General features: G+C 37.2%; 1 protein-coding gene across 4 annotated transcripts in view; it reads left to right on the top strand.

Annotated features, from left to right (window-relative positions):
* LOC143029602 (uncharacterized) overlaps positions 1 to 17,673 on the top strand; it is a 108,657-nt gene that overhangs the window by 38,741 nt on the left and 52,243 nt on the right. For all 4 annotated transcript variants that reach the window (XM_076192327.1, XM_076192326.1, XM_076192325.1 and 1 more), the window contains exons 3-4: positions 13,523 to 13,695; positions 16,270 to 16,352. In XM_076192327.1, coding sequence (XP_076048442.1) covers positions 13,523 to 13,695; positions 16,270 to 16,352 — 256 coding nt within the window. The remainder of the gene's footprint in view (positions 1 to 13,522; positions 13,696 to 16,269; positions 16,353 to 17,673) is intronic.

Raw genomic sequence — 17,673 nt, 5'->3', positions numbered from 1 at the left:
AAGGGACCATTAGATGCAGGGGGAAAGTGTGCCAAGTAAGGTGGAGTGTGTGCAGAAGGTAGGAATGAATGAAGAATCATTGTGAGTGAATGACCAAATGATCAGGTCTGAAGGGATTTGTTCTTGTCTGCTCTGTATATTTTTCAAGTGGGTGAGAGGATGTTACCATGTAATGAAGTGGTTGGGGTAAACCTGCTTTGAGTGTTGGGCTTTGCTGTGGAGTTGCTGTCTTGCTCTCTTGCCTTTGACCTGAACATTGTGATAGGGATATGAATGATCATTCATCCACAAGTAGCTAAGGTGGAATGGACAAACTCACCTCACCATCCCCACTCTCACACAGTGGAAAGTGAGAAACTCCTAGTGGGGCAAAGCCCTGTCAGTTGTGGCAAGGTGGTGGGTATTTGTATGTAGGTGTTGGGTCTTTTCCCTGCCTAGCCAGGGCTTTCAGGAACCAACATGACATAACCCACATTTAGTCCAGGGAATTGAACTCATGACCACCTGCTCATGTGTTTGACATAGTATTCACTGGGCTATTGTGGTTACTCCATAGAATAGTAGTAATGTGCAAAAATACTGGGAAGTCTGGGTTTGAATCCTGATGCGAGGGATGACAAAAGTTTCTCTGAATAGATGTGGGCTCATGTTTTGACCTGGCCACCTCCTAAAAGTCTTTTGGGTATATATGTATAATAACCATTGTCTTGAATTCACTGACTGGAAGCCCACAGCACAAGCAGTGGTCCTTGGGCCTACCTTTAGATCTTTCTCGAGAGAAATATTGAGCTGTTGTCCGTGTTGTATTAGTGTAGAACTAATTGTGTGACACTGGCTTGTTATAAAAAGAGGGGAACAATTGCTGGTTGTCAAACTAGACACTGCGAGATACAATGGCGGGACAACACGAGCATAGCTCCCCTTCCCGCAAAATACAACTAGGTAAATACACACACACACACACACTTCAACGAACGGACGGCTTAGAAGACGTTCTGAAGAAAATTGAAGTTTCGTGGATCCCAACGTAAAGAGAAGTGCCTATTGTATTTACAGGGTGGGGGGGAAATTGCTCGTGGAGTAGTGGGAAAGTAGGGAAAGAGGAGAAGGGGAGGGATTGCTGAGGGAAATGGAAGGAAATGAGGAAGGAGAGGACTTGGCCCAGGCAGACAGGCGAAAGGTAAACAAACAGCCCCCCGACCAGCTGAGCGACGATGAAATGTCTAATAAAAATGTAAAGATTAGAAGTATAGATAAGAGCAATACAGTAGAAAGTGATGAGAATATTTTCCAGGGATTTAAAGAGGGTGGGGGGGACACAAACCCCCCCCGACTGACAAGACTAGAAGAGAAGGTCGATAAGATGATCGAGGACTTGGAGCGTAGGTTCGGTCATGTTAACAACATTGTACGGAGGGTTGAAAAATTGGAAGAACTAGAGAAGGCGAACAAAAACTTAACTAAGGAAATTGAAGAATTAAAAAAACAGTTAAAAGAAGTAAAAGAAGAGAATAAAGTCTTAAAGGAGAATAATAAGGAGAACAAGGAGGGTTGGAAAAAAATCCAAGAAAATAGTAAAGTTGCATTCACTGACATAATCAGACAGCAAATGAATGAACAAACTGAAAACTCAGTTATTAAAGTGATGAGACAGAAGGAGAATATAGTAAGAAACTTAGCAGACAGAAAGAAATGTATAATTATATTAGGAATGGAAGAGAAACATAACCCAGATAGAACCACAAGAATCAAAGAGGAAAATGAAAAAGTAGGAAATTTACTAGAATTAGTTCAGGAAGATGAACCAGAAATAATGAAACAAATCGAAGAGAAATTCAGGCTCGGGAAATATAGTACAGACAAGACCAGACCAATTAAGATTAAATTCAGGTCACAAACTACGGCTGAGAATATCTTATCCAAAACAGGGAAACTAGCAACAAGTGAACAATATAAAAAGGTATGGATGAAAAGGGAAATGAATAAAGAGGAAAGAGAGGAAGAAAAGCAGAAAAGACTTGAAGCTAAGGAAAAAAACGAGATAAGAACGGAGTCAGAAAAAGAGAGATTCTATTGGAGAGTAGTGAATATGAAACTAAAGAAAGTCGACATACAAGAGAAAAACAAAAGGGAAACAGAGAACACAATGGAAGTGGCAGAAAACTAAGAGTGTCTTACACAAATATAGATGGATTAATAACAGGATTGAATGAGCTGAATGATTATTTGAAAGAAAAAGAACCAGACATAATGGGAATTGTAGAAACAAAATTAAAAGGTCCACTACCACCCAACAGTGTAGGACATGATGCATATAATTATTGGATTAGAAACAGAGTGAAAAAGGAAGGGGGTGGAGTTATGTTCCTGACTAAGAAGGATATAAACGTGAAGTGTGTCACATATGGAAAGAATACAGTAGAGATGATAATGATGGAAGTAGAAGACAGAGATAAGAAGAGCAGAAAATTTGTGATAAATTATGTGCCCCCGAAAACAGCCTCATGGGAAGAGAGTGAACATAAAAGTATGTTAGAGGACACAAAGATAACATTAAACAAGATAATGGAAGAGGGAGGAAGAATAGTTATGATGGGCGACTTTAATTGCAAAGAAATCTGCTGGGAAGAAATGACAGTAAAGGGTGGAGACGGTTCATGGGGAAACGCTCTACTTGAAATGGTTACTGACCATACAATGACACAATGGATACAGGAGAACACTAGGTATAGAAATGAAGAAGAGCCATCGAGACTAGACCTAATAATTACATCTGAACCTAGAATAGTGGACAAAATTGAATATAAAACACCAATAAGTAAAAGTGACCACATATTGATTGAACTGGAACTTAATGAAGAAAAATATATGAAAAGAAATGAACAATATAGAAAAGGAAGAATGATGTATGAAAAAACAAACTTTGATAAAATAAGAGAATTCTTTCAAAAGGAAAACTGGGAAGAGTGGAAAAGTATGTCCCAAGACAAAAACAAGAAAAAGAATATGTAAAATGCTGGTACAACAAAAGTTGTAGGGAGTTAAAAGACAAAAGAGACAAAGCCTGGACCAGATGGAAAAAAGACAGAAGACCTGAAAAATGGAAAATATATACCTGTTATAGAAATGAATATGTACAAACGTGCAGAGAGGAAAAGAGAAAATATGAAAAAGATATCATAGAAAAGTGTAAAGATCAATCAAAACTATTCTACAGATTTGTAAACAATAAACTGAAAAACAAACAAGACTTGGAGAAATTAAGACAAGAGGGAGTTGAATACACTGAGGAAATGGAAATGGCGGAAATTATGAACAAACATTTTAAATCAGTGTTTACAAGGGAGAACATACAACCTGAAGAGAACGAATGGAAAGAGAAAGTCCCCCCTATGGAAGAAATAGAAGTAACAAAGAATGAAATATTAACACACTTGAGTAATCTTGATGTCAGAAAATCGCATGGACCAGATGAAATAGCAAACTGGATACTGAAAGAATGCAGGAATGAACTGGCAGACAAAATACATAGCATACTAAATAGTTCCTTGAAAGAAGGAAAAGTTCCAGAAGATTGGAAAAAAGCAAATATAGTACCTATATATAAAGGAGGAAATAAAGAAGAACCTACCAACTATAGACCAGTCTCTCTAACAAGTACAATAGCAAAAATTTGTGAAAGAATTATCAAAAGTAGATGGGTAAAATATTTAGAAAAAAACAAAGTGTTAAATCCAAGGCAATTTGGATTCAGACAAGGACGATCATGCGTCACCAATTTAATATGTTTCTATTCAAGGCTAATAGATATAATACAAGAAAGAGATGGATGGGCGGACTGTGCATTTTTAGACCTAAAAAAAGCTTTTGACAAAGTACCACATAAGAAGTTGCTTAAGAAATTAGAAACTGAAGGAGGAATACAGGGCAAACTGCTAAATTGGATGGAAGACTTTTTGCAAGAAAGAAAAATGAGAGTAGTGATAAGAAACCAGCACTCAAAATGGGATGAAGTAATAAGTGGTGTTCCGCAGGGAACAGTTTTGGCCCCAATAATGTTTGGTATATATATTAATGATATGGATGAAGGAATTTAAAGCTATATGAGCTTCTTTGCAGATGATGCAAAACTACTGAAAAGAGAGAAAACTGAAGAAGATTGTGAATCACTACAGAGAGATCTAAATAAAGTACAAGAATGGAGTAGGAAGTGGGAGATGGAGTTCAATACAAAAAAGTGTAGTATAATGGAATTTGGAAAAAGCAAAAACAGAATAACAGGAGCATATAAATTGGGAGAAGAAGGAATAAAAAAAGTAGAAAATGAGAAGGACCTGGGAGTCATTGTTATGAATAATATGTCACCTGAGAAACTTATAAATAAGATTTTTGGAGAAACTTATAATTTAATAAGAACAATCAAAGTTGCATTTACATACCTGGATGAAGAAATGGTGAAGAAAATCCTAATCACCCTGATAAGACCAAGATTGGAATATGCAGCAACGATATGGTCACCAAGTACAAAAAAATGTATAAAAAAACTTGAAAGAATACATAGAGCAATTACAAAATTGGCACCAACACTCTCAAAACTATCATATGAAGAGAGACTAGAAAAACTTGAACTACAGACACTAGAGCAAAGAAGAGAGAGAGGAGATTTGATAGCTATTTACAGAATCATGAAAGGCATAGAAATTACTGATAGAGAGAATCTGATAAAATGGGATGATAGAAATACAAGAGGACACGGAAAGAAAATAAAAAAAGACAGCTATAGAAGAGATCTGAAAAAGAACAGCTTTCCTCACAGAGTAATAGACAGTTGGAACAAGTTAGATGAGAAAGTGGTGTGTGTAAAAACAATACATGAATTTAAAAATAGTTTAGATAAAATGAGATATGAAGACGGGACCCCACGAGCATAGCCCCCCTTCCCGTAAAATACAACTAAGTAAATACATATCCTTATGTATAAAAGGAAAATATACAATTAAGGTTGATAGACATTTTGGGCCCAATCTAGAGATTGAGTATCAGCCCCTCAAGGCTGCTCTGCTAGTTGAAGATGAGGTTGTTTATGGGTTTTGAAGAGGGGCATCATGGAAATAATTTTCTTTGACATCCATCTTCTAGGACCCCCACCTACATGTTGTCCATCACTGGTCTCACGATCTAGATAATGTCAGGTTAGTGCAGGATCCAGGACTGAGATGTTATAAGGTTACCTTAAATAACATTATTGACCTGGTGGTGACCTCTATATGGGTCAGGTGAGGCAGTTGCCTTACTGGTATCATGTAACTCAGTACAACGTGCTGCATGGTTGGATTGTTGGTGACTAAACCAGTTCCTCCCACTAGTGACCCACCAGAGAGAAGGGTGTGTTGGACACCTAGATGGAGGGAAAAGGAAACTATCAAAAGGGCAGATGAACTATTGAGTCAATAGCCATCTAACCCTATTATGGGTCACTAACCCACATGCTTGTCATGTGTGGCATCTCTGCAGAGTCTGGAGTTGGGATTACTGGAGATTGAGTGATGCTCCAGTGCTGTGGTTGTACTGAGGTGCCCCCTGGAACTATCAACATGCCTCTTTGGTCCTCTAATCAGGCTAGGACAGGTGGCGCCTCTTGGCTTGGAGAGTCAAGTTGGCTGGGCTGATTGACTTGAATCTTTGGGTCACTCATATCCAGAGTCAAGCAACTACTGTCTGGGGCAACACCACACAGTCCATGACTATCATCTCCAAATGTGAAGGTCGTGGGTGCATATACATTCCCATGACCCCTGGGACTATTGGGCTAATGTCACCCCTTGTTGGGCTTGGTGGAGAATGGGGGCACAGGAGGGTGAACCACACGTTTATGTTTGTGGCAACCATTCTGGACACATATGGTGGGGACGGGCTTATAACCTGCTCCCATCAAAATCACCAAACTCACTGTGCAAATGAAGCACAAGCATGTTGAGCCAGGCATGGAGTGATCCTCCAGTGGGCTCTCTATGTGCCTGGAATATTCTTTCTCCTAGGAAGACCAACTCCCTTTTTTTATTATTATTGTTATTATTATTATTAATTATTATTATTAATTATTATTATTATTAATGGAGCTCAGGAAGCTTAGATTGGATACAGTGACTCTTTCAGAGGTGAGAAGACCAGGCAGTGGCAAGATCAGTAGTGAGGGTTATACCTACTTCTGGATGGGCCAGACTAATGGGACCTGCTGCATGGGAGTAGCTGTAGGCATATCTACCCAACTACAGCACACTGTTGTATAGGTTACTCTGGTTGAGTGTATGATGCTGGTGAGGCTGAAGCACACTTTGGGCTTCATCTCTTTTATTGTAGTATATGCTCCTACTGAGGCATATAACCTTGAAGAGATGGTGTTCAATGCCAAGCTTGAATCTATAATTGACCAGTGCCCACCACAAGGCTCACATATTGTTTTGGGTGATTTCAGTGCAGTTATTGGCACTAACAGAGCTGGCTGTGAAGTAAATATTGGCCTTGATTTTTATGGAACCAGGAAAATCAACAGTTTTCTCCTGAATTTTGCAAGATCCAGAAGGCTGAGGATTGGCAGTTCTTGGTTCCAGAGATGAGAGCCACATCAATGGACATGGTGTAGTAATGCAGGATGAGTGGCCAAGGAGATTGATCATATACTTGTTAGCACTTGTTGGAAGATCCTACAGAGCTGCAGGGTTTATGGAAGTGCTGCATTCTTTGGGACCGATCATAGACTTCTTGTTGCAACACTGAAACTGCATCAAACCTAGGAGAATCTCGAGATGTCTGGATTTCATCTGGAGACACTCAAGGATGATGTGTGTGCCCCAGGAGTATGTGGTAACAATCTATAATCGGTTTGAAGTACTTGGCTCTCTTGAGGACCCTGAAGAACTGTGGAACACTTTTAAATGTGAAACTGCAAGCTGCTGAGGAGTGTGTTGGAAAGTGCCCAAGATCAAGGGGTGGTGTGGCATCATCGGAGGCACTGGAAAGTATAGAGGTAGGCCATACTGCCAGAGTGGCTGGGGACCTGGGCCAATACAGGACTCAGAATTGGCAGACTAGAGCTCTCATGAGAATGGATAAGGAGAGGTACTTCAGAATAATCACCGAAGATGTTGAGGGCCATTTTATTGCAAATGACCTCAGGCCTGCCTACTGAGCCCTCAAAAAAACTCTGCTCCAAATTTGTGAACCAGAGGAGTATGATCTGAATAGCTGATGGTAAACTAGTGTCAGGCATGGAAGGGTGTAGCCCCTTTGCCGAGTACTTTAAGCAGTTGCTCGGTGATGTTCGTGTTGTAGTTCCTGATCCACTGATAGATGAATCTCTGCCCTCTGTGACAGAGGTCAAAGAGGCTGTGACTAAGTTGAAGGGTAGAAAGGCATCTGGCATCTGAAACATTTGTGTGGAGAAGCTGAAATCTGGAGGTGAGGCCATAATCCATGGGTTTCATGTGGTACTGTTTGCTGTCTGGAACAAGTACCATTCCCTCTGACTGGAAAAAAGGGTCTGGTTACCTCTATCTGGAAGGGGAAAGGACTGTAATAATAATGTCATTTAGGTACTATAATTATTATAAAGTCAGGCAAGGTAGAAGTGACCATCTGGGATAAGATTAGCTTACAGTAGCAAGTATCAGAGACAAATTAGCCTGAGGGAAGCCTCAGCATCATATGAAAGACAGAGCAGTTTCTCACTCTTACTCTTACTCCCACTCCGCTGGTCTTCGGGCCACTTGGTGATCCATAACCGCTTTTGAAGCGTCTTGCCATGTCTTTCTGTCCTGTGCCACCTCCTTCCATTCTCTTGGTTCTATTCTGCATATCTGCACATCTTCAATGCATCTCCTTCAGTCTTTTCTAGGTTGTCCAAGTGGTCATCTTTAAGTTTCTTAGCCAATTGATTACAAAAAAGTGTATCTTGTATGCCGTATAATATGGTATCTTAAGGTGGCAACACAATAGGTATGTCTTGCTAGCATGCTAATTGCTTTTGTTACTTCATTTGAGTAGAAACTCCTTCGCTTACAATTTTTTGTTTTTCAAATTTCCAAGGGTCATATTAATCATGGATCATATCATGAGAAGCTAAATGACAAACTAAGAGAAATTTAACACAAATATTAGACATATTGTTGGGATGCTCTTATGGAAATCTAGAATATTGTAACTGAAGTCATTTCTACTCAGCTGAAGTAGCAAATGTAAGTACTGTAGCATGCTAACCTTTACTTCAACCTTGGTGGAAGTTCATAAAATAATGTTAGAGCCAAAGAGAAACTAAGAGTTATGATTATAGAGTAACCACTTTGTAAATAAAAGTTGGCTAATTTACCGGAATTAGATTTCAGTAATTACCAAAGTCAATAATAGCTAAATGAATTACACAAAAACTTGTATTTTTTATTCATTGCAATTCGAAATTACTGATCTTATCCCCAAAATGTCATCTGGTGTAGCCATTTTCCTAAAACATACCCGTGGCATCATCTACTCTACAGTGTCATCATGAGTTGTGTTTATTCTTCATGCATTGTCATTGTATTTATATAATTGTAGTATACAGGAAGGAACAATGCTTGTTGGGTCCTGTTTCCTTTTCCCTAATTTTCTAACATATCTAGACTTGTTTATGTATGGTGTATTTACCTAGTTGTATTATACGGGAAGGGGAGCTATGCTCGTGGTGTCCCGTCTTCATATCTCATTTTATCTAAACTATTTTTAAATTCATGTATTGTTTTTGCACACACTACTTACTCATCTAACTTATTCCAACTGTCTATTACTCTGTGAGGAAAGCTGTTCTTTTTCAGATCTCTTCTATAGGTGTCTTTCTTGATTTTCTTTCCGTGTCCTCTTGTATTTCTATCATCCCATTTTATTAGATCCTCTCTATCAATAATTTCTATGCCTTTCATGATTCTGTAAATAGCTATCAAATCTCCTCTCTCTCTTCTTTGCTCTAGTGTCTGTAGCTCAAGTTTTGCTAGTCTCTCTTCATATGATAGTTTTGAGAGTGTTGGTGCCAATTTTGTAATTGCTCTTTGTATTCTTTCAAGTTTTTTTATACATTTTTTGTACTTGGTGACAACATCGTTGCTGCATATTCCAATCTTGGTCTTATCAGAGTGATTAGTATTTTCTTCACCATTTCTTCATCCATGTATATACATACCACTTTGATTGTTCTTATTAAGTTATAAGTTTCACCAAAAATCTTATTTATTTGTTTCTCAGGTGACATATTATTCATAACAATGATTCCCAGGTCCTTCTCATTTTCATTTTTTATTCTTTCTTCTCCCAATTTATATGATCCTGTTATTCTGTTTTTGCTTTTTCCAAATTCCATTATACTATACTTTTTAGTATTGAACTCCATCTCCCACTTCCTACTCCATTCCCAGACTTTATTTAGATCACTCTGTAGTGATTCACAATCTTCTTCTGTGTTCACTTTTTTTAATAGTTTTGCATCATCTGCAAAGAAGCTCATATAACTTTCAATTTCTTCATCCATATCATTGATATATATAGCAAACATTATTGGGGCCAAAACTGTTCCTTGTGGAACACCACTTATTACTTCATCCCAATTTGAGTGTTTGTCTCTTATCACTACTCTCATTTTTCTTTCTTGCAAAAAGTCTTCCATCCATTTAAGCAGTTTGCCCTGTATTCCTCCTTTAGTTTCTAATTTCTTAAGCAACTTCTTATGTGGTACTTTGTCAAAAGCTTTTTTTAGGTCTAGAAATGCACAATCAGCCCATCCATCTCTTTCTTGTATTATATCTATTAGCCTTGAATAGAAACATATTAAATTGGTGACGCATGATTGTCCTTGTCTGAATCCAAATTGCCTTGGATTTAGCACTTTTTTTTTTCTAAATATTTTACCCATCTACTTTTGACAATTCTTTCACAAATTTTTGCTATTGTACTTGTTAGAGAGTGTGTTTGATGAATGGTGATTGTGTTGAGCACTGCAGGCTAATATCAAATTTAGAAATTATGAAAATGAAGAAAGAACTACTGCGGAAAATTCACAATTGGGATGAGAGTAATAATATATTAGTAACATAGAACTCAGAGAGATAGGCAGGAGAAAAAAAGCTTATGATAACTACCCAGCAACAGTTCACATACAAAACATACATGGAGAACTAAATGATGGGACTAGATTCTCTTACAATAATTTTAAATGTCCCTTCTTTTTTTTTTTTTACAGCATATGCAGAACAAATGATAAGAGATATTGTTTTTGGAAATTAGATTAAATCAATCAGATGAATAATATTAGAAAAATAAAACTAAGAGAAAGGATAACTGAATAACAAGGAAATTACATAGAGAGAATAGATATAACAAAAGGGAAGATAAAGCTAAACAAGACAGAAGATAGGTTAAATAGGAAGACGGTGCTAGAACAACCAAGGTATAGATGAAGTGAGGGCTTCTGACACACTGATATGTGTTCTGACATCATTGATAATTATGTTATTCAAGTTATATAATTCCTTAAACTGCAGATTTTCTTTCTGAATTCAGAGAAACAGTACTGGCTAAACAATACATGAAAGTGATTTTCTTTTATCAGATCTGTACAAGAACTTTGTTTCAGTTTGATTAAGTTTAATATTACATAGTTTACAGTAATACAAAAAAAAAAATTGTCGTTTGCTGGCAATGATTGGTATGTTCTTAGTGATGCTTACAGTGAAGCTTTCATTTTTTATACAGTATGTAAACAACTTAAATAATGTATCTAACTTGTCATGTAAAGAATAATTAGTTTTATGTAATAGTAACAAATCACCATAATTAACCTTTTTACTGGCGCACTTGAGCTGAGATGAAAAAATATCTGTATGTTGTAGAAATCATTGTTTACAAAGCTTGTAGCATCCAGGAGTTATATTGTGAAAGTACTCCAGGATTTTTCATAGGAGCACACTGCAAAAGACAGTATTACAGAACCAACATGCACACAGGTAATCACCAATGATGCACCAATATAAAAACTTCTTCAGAGAGATATTCCTGTTCAAATTTACAGCACATACATGTTGTCAGAGATGTAGGGAGTCAGTACTATTTTCAAAAGTTGATGAAAAACTCTGTATTGCTGAATATCTTCGGTTTTGCTACAGGACAGTTGGGTTGGTACACAGCTCATGACATCATTGGAACTAATACAGTACCAAGAGATGGCACTGTAACCAGTGTTTTAGAATACAAATTAGCAGACATGTATTTTCCTCACAAAGTCCCTCAAATAGTACTTTTGAGATAAGATAATTGTTCTAAGAGATATTTGCATGGTTCTCATGAAAACGGATAACATTACAAAAGTAAAAATACAAAGTTGTACCTAGACTTGGTGGTTACCCTTCAAGAAATGCATTTGCTTATCCTAATCTGGGCATTGGATGGTGGGAAAAGGCATGGCCCTTCATCCATAAGTAGTTAACATAGAAAAAAAGGATAACTATGCGTGTTGGATGAGTGCAAGATGGGTAAAAGATGGGTGCATGCCTTGGTATATGTTTACATGAAAGTATTTTGTATATTGTAATCCCTGGAGAGGCCAGTCCAACAGTAGACCATTAAAACTGAACTCCATACAAATCCAAATAAATTTCAAGTTTGGCTGTACATCTACTATGATGGAGGATATTGTCATCAGTTTTTATGGGAAAAGAATCAGTTTGGGATAAATTTCCATGTGTTATTTTACTTTAATTTCATGTGGAGATTGGCAAAAACTCTAGAAATGTTAAATAAGGTTGAAACACTGTATGGTGGAAAACAGAAATTCAAAGTTGTTTTTTAATTTTATGTATTAATGTTTGTCGCCACCCTGTTTTTCTGTAAAAAATGTTTTGCTGTGTTTTGATATGAGCAGAGAAGAGGGTCTATCATGATTGTAATAGATATTTTAGGAGGCATGTAGCTGCAGCCAAAGACATCACCTTTGCCCTATATGCTTGGACTGTTGGGACAGGTAACTGTCACTACTGGAATTGGAGAGAAGTGCAAGATTTGGATCCACAACTAAATAAATATGGGACTAACATACTTCCAATTATGCTGCCAATGCACATAGTAGATACAGGTACTCTTCGTTTAACGACGACAATTGGGACCAGCGCGCCGTCGTTAACCGAATTGGTCGTTAAGCGAAAGTGTATACATATACGTACATGTACTGTATGTACAATGTCCAGCATTACATGTATCTTTATTTTCGTGTATTTCCCTCTTTTATACAGTACATTAAAGCTTTATTTACTGTTTATTTACGGTGGTTAAATTCCCGAAATTACCGTATGTGACCAAATCCGCGCATGCTGACATTCCATATTGAATACCGGGGTATTTTTTTAGTTTCGACCATTGGCGCAATATAGCAATAGAAAATTAATTATTAATTTTGTAAATTAAAATGTATCAACGTAATATGCAATTTTGTGGGCGGAAATGAAAGTAAAAAATACCTTGCTACAAGAAAATATGCTAATGAACGAAGTCGGTAGCATAGGCTCGGGACGCCATCTTGTCGTCTGCCAATGTCTCTCACGACGACGACAACGAGGACGAGCCGGATGACATTTAATTTGCAGGTAATGATTTATTAAACACAGGTTAGGTTAGTTTAGTTTAGGTTAGAAGAATTAATTTATCATCCTTTCATTTCTTCGACATCGGCATCTATCATAACAAACATGGTGTACCATTCGTCCGACATGACTTCGTTACTTACGAAATCTGTTTTAGCATATTTTTTTTTCATTTCTGCTCACAAAATTGCATATTACGTTGATACATTATAATTTACAAAATTAATAATTAATTTTCTATTGCTATATTGCGCCCATGGTCGAAACTAAAAATTTACCACTACCGGTATACACTGTACCCCAGGTAGTTTTTGCAGCTTGCAGGATGGTAATGTAGACCTAAGCTTCAGAACACTTTACCTCACAGCTAATATCCACCGTACAAGTTCATTTATAACATCATACAAATTTGCCTCAGCCAACTTAATTATCGTACACGACGTCGTAACTTCGGGAGATTTACGTTAAACGATTGTCGTTAACCGAGTAGGTCGTTAAACGAGGAGTACCTGTATTGTATTATTATTAGCCTCATTGACTGGACCCTATTATAAATCCCTGGAACAAATTTTGGATTGTTGTCAGTATTGTATACGAGTAGAACTGTTTTTATGTCAGCAGATGAAAGTGGTAGTAGGAAGAGAGCAGTCTTTGGTTTTCAGCTCCTCTTGTGCAAAAAGTGGAGGAAATACAGTTGAAGTTGACTGAACTATATATTAAGCCAATTCCAGAGACCAAATATCAGCCGCTTGGAGGTGATGGTGAGGGGGTTGACAGGGCTACCACTAGCAAGAACCTATTATTGATCCCCTGTATTATTTTTCCTGTATGATTTTAATTCTTTATAGTGATTGATATCTCTCTTTTAGGTTCACAGAGAAGAAGATCTTCGCTAAAGTTACGAGTACATGAGCAGAAGTCTGTAGATAAGTCAAATTCCATCAGTTTTGTTTTCGACCCCAAGAATGAAAATATTGTGGCAAATGATGTACAAGAACCTGAAGCTGAGGAGAGGTTGGAGGAGCAGCCAGTCAATGAATTGGTAGGTTCCTTTCTTAGTTCTGTTATAGTAGTAATAGTAGCTAGCTAATTAGCAAAGAATAACTATTTTGTCATTGGAATATTTTTTTAGTCACAATGTATTTACATAATTGTAGTATACAGGAAACAAGCAGTGCTCGTTAAGACCTGTTTCCTACTCTCCAATTTACCATACATAGCCTCAAATTCAGGCACAGTTCCAACTTAATATATATCCTTTATTTCCAATGATTATATTTAGATTTGAATTCATGTATAGTTCCAACTTTGGCTATATCTCCCAAGCCATTCCAAGTATTTATGCAGTCATATGCAAAACTGTATCTCCTCATATCCTTTAGACCTTTGAAAGCCCTCGTATCCTTAATCAAGAGATATCTTCTGTCGGGGTAATATATTCTATTTAGTGACCTGATTACAGTAATTATATCACCTCTTTCTTTTCGATCTTTCAAAATTGGCAGACCCAGTGCATTAGTGCATTTAATCTTTCCTTGCTTGGTCTATCTGCCAAGCTGGGGACCAGTTTGGTTGCTGTCCTTTGTAATCTCTCAATTTATGTGGGAACCATACCACTGACACATATTCCAGTCTTGGACGGATTAGGGTTTCAATGAGTTTTTTCATCATCTCTTCATCCATATAGTGAAAAGTTACTTTAATCTTCTGCAGCAGGCTGTACATCTCTCCCACAATCCTGCTGAAATATGTCAGGTTTTTTTTTTTTTTTTTTTCTATCAACACTTCCAAATTATTCTCCTCTTTTGTTTTTGTAATGGGTTCACTTCCCAAATAATAGTTTAAAGATGGTCTTTTGCAGCTATTGCCTATTGCCAATACTTTGCATTTTTCTTGTATTCAACTTGATTTCCCAAGTTATACTTACTTTCTTGGCAGCATGCAAAAATAGTGTCTAGATCTTTCTGCAATACCCTACAGTACTTCTCGTATAAATGTTTACTTGTATGTGTCTCACAAAGTAGATAGATACTCTTTGTAATTCATGTTCCACCTAATCATTATATTTTGGGTTCCTTCATTTTATCATCCATAGCTTCTGGACTAGGGTATCATCCAGTGTTACTGCTATTCTTAAATCTTTCCTGTACCCCTATGTGGGGGATAGGAAAGATACCACTATGTTCCATATATACTGGTGGTTAAGTGAAACATCGTTTGCTGTGATATCACAGAGTTTATTTCGTAGACCTATGCACTACCTGAGCTAAGTACATTCTGCCCTCAGGCGTAAGCTGGGGGCCTGGCACAGTGTAAGGGCATGATCTCTGACCTACTTCTGGCACCCTGTTGCCAAGTGGAACTTGTAGATAGAACAATACAGACAGACTATAAATATATATATATATATATATATATATATATATATTATATATATATATATATATATATATATATATATATGTGTGTATATATATATATGTGTGTATATATATATATATATATATATATATATATATATATATATATATATATATATATATATATATATATATATATATATATGTGTGTATGTATATATAACATAAGGACATAATAAGGTAAGAGAAACACTTACATATAACATATAATGAGGAGTTTGCATGCAAAATGATTAGGGTCAACATTATATTAAATACATGCTATAGAATATAGGCATGACAGCAGCACCAAAGCTCAGTGTGTATGTGTATGATGTAACAATGAACATAGAGCGATTACATAATGTAATGACTACGTAGACTACTTAGATAAAACATTTACTAAATAGAGATTAAGTACTACATATACAATAAAGGAGTATTACATATACAATAAGGAGAAGAATGACATTTACTAACTATAAGTAACTCTAAGTAAAGAGAAGAATTACTACATGTCCATCAGACATTGGGTTGTTTCCAGATATTTCAGGTATCTCACAGATTACCCTTTCTAGTATTTTGCTTGCTTGACTGGTGAATTATTGTGGCATGTAGTTTGATGAGCACTGTTTTGCTTTTACATTGAAATGGAAGTGGTTCTATGTCTAACAAGCTGAAAATATCCATTATTGGTTTATGTGGTTCTGCAAATTATTTAGGTCCCAGCCCAATATATAATCTGGCCTGTTGTTTTCCCTCTTGTTCAGTATTTGTATTGCATCTCAAATATACCTAAGTGTAATCAAAATGCTCCCATGTTGCACTTCATTGATGTATAGGACTTCATTATCATTAGTAACACAAAGAAGAATTGCATGCAGTACAAAACAAAACTGTATGAATGATGACAAAATATACCATAAAAGATCCATATATAATTGACACTCAGAAACTAAAATCTGTCCTATGGATCACCAATTGAGATGAATGGAACAGTTCTACACAAGGGGCCACAAACACACATTAATCACGAAATGCCATGCAATTTCAGCCCACATTATAGAACAAAATCTCTACCCCCTGTCATGCACAAATGTACCAGAACTTATACTAATCTGCATGATGGACCAAACAACTTATTTAAGATGTAATGAGATTTATAGTACACTGTACATTAGACAGATTTATGAGTACTTATGTTATGATGTTTACAGGATATGCTGTTGGCTGCCATCTATGTGGAAGATGCACGAGAGGGGAGGCATTCAGATTTTAAACTTTCTGAAAGACATCTATAGTAAGTGTTGAGGAATGTTGTCTAAATCAAATTATATATTGTATTCAAAGGTCAAAATCTCTCTTTCTGTTATAAAGGGTGACTGAGTAAAAGCACACTCCTCTTTCATACACATTAGAACCTATTTAATACTCCTGCATCTCAGCACGTCATGGGTGAGGGGTCATCCCTGTCTCCTGCCACACCATTCAGGTCAAGGGCAATGTAGAAAGGCACAACACCTCTATAAAAGGACTCAACACCCAGAACTGGTTTACTTTCACTGCTTCATTAATTGGCACTCCTCTACTTGTCCACTTAGCAGAGCAGATGAAAACCACCAACCTTTATGCTGTGTCAATCTTTCATTCATTCACAATTTTCCTCCACCCAGCATTATCTTTGCATGCTCTTCCCTGCTCAACAGATATTTACCATGCATCCAAAATTCCCTTCACCCCATCCATCCACCTCTTTCTTGATCTTCCTTTCAAGTTCACTCTGTACACAACTGATTTCCACTCTTTTGCTAGCCTTACCACCCTTTCCCCATCTCATTTTAGCTCCTCATGGATAATAGGTCATCACTACATCCCACCCACTGCACTGGGCCAGATGCAATGTAGCAGGACACAATACATCCACACCAAGGCTGCTTCACTTAATTGGTATCCCCCTCTCTCTGCCCCCTCATGCAGAAAAAGAGAAGACTGGGAGAAATTCCTTCAGGCTGCATCAGAATATCATTCACGCATAGCCACTCCCCACTCCCTACCTTCCATCACAGTATCACTTATACACAGCCATTCTCCATTCACCCCTATGGCCTTCCTTCTCCCTTCCTTCCTCAACAGATGTTACCCTCTTGCTCAATGCCCCTTTCACCTCATCCATCCATCTTATCCTTGGTTGTCCCCTCAAGTTCATTCCCTCCACTTCTGCCTTCCACACCTCTTTTACTAATCCTTCTTCATTCATTCTTTCCATGCATCTAAACTATCTCAATACTCTTTCATCAGCCCTATCTGCCATCTCCTTTTTCACCTCAGCTCTCCTCCTTACCTCCTCATTTCTCACTGTATCCAACCATGTAAAATCTATCATACTTCTCAGACATTTAATCCAAAACATGTTCAAACTTTACCTCTCTGCCTCTCTCAAATTCCAAGTCTGCCTCATACAGTGCTGTTGGGACAATCATCCCTTCATACGATCTTCTCTTTGTATCTATTCCCAAATGACATTTATCATGACACATTTTAATTCCCCAAGGCATTTACTTGCTTCTCTCAATATATAATTTACTTCTACCTCCACTCCTCCCTTCCCTGTCTCATGTGAC

This window comes from Oratosquilla oratoria, chromosome 11, assembly GCF_046742065.1.
Source record: "Oratosquilla oratoria isolate Oo_2021 chromosome 11, ASM4674206v1, whole genome shotgun sequence".
Taxonomy (NCBI): domain Eukaryota; kingdom Metazoa; phylum Arthropoda; class Malacostraca; order Stomatopoda; family Squillidae; genus Oratosquilla; species Oratosquilla oratoria.
The sequence above is the reverse complement of the archived record's forward strand: the minus strand, read 5'-3'. Positions and strand labels throughout refer to the sequence as shown.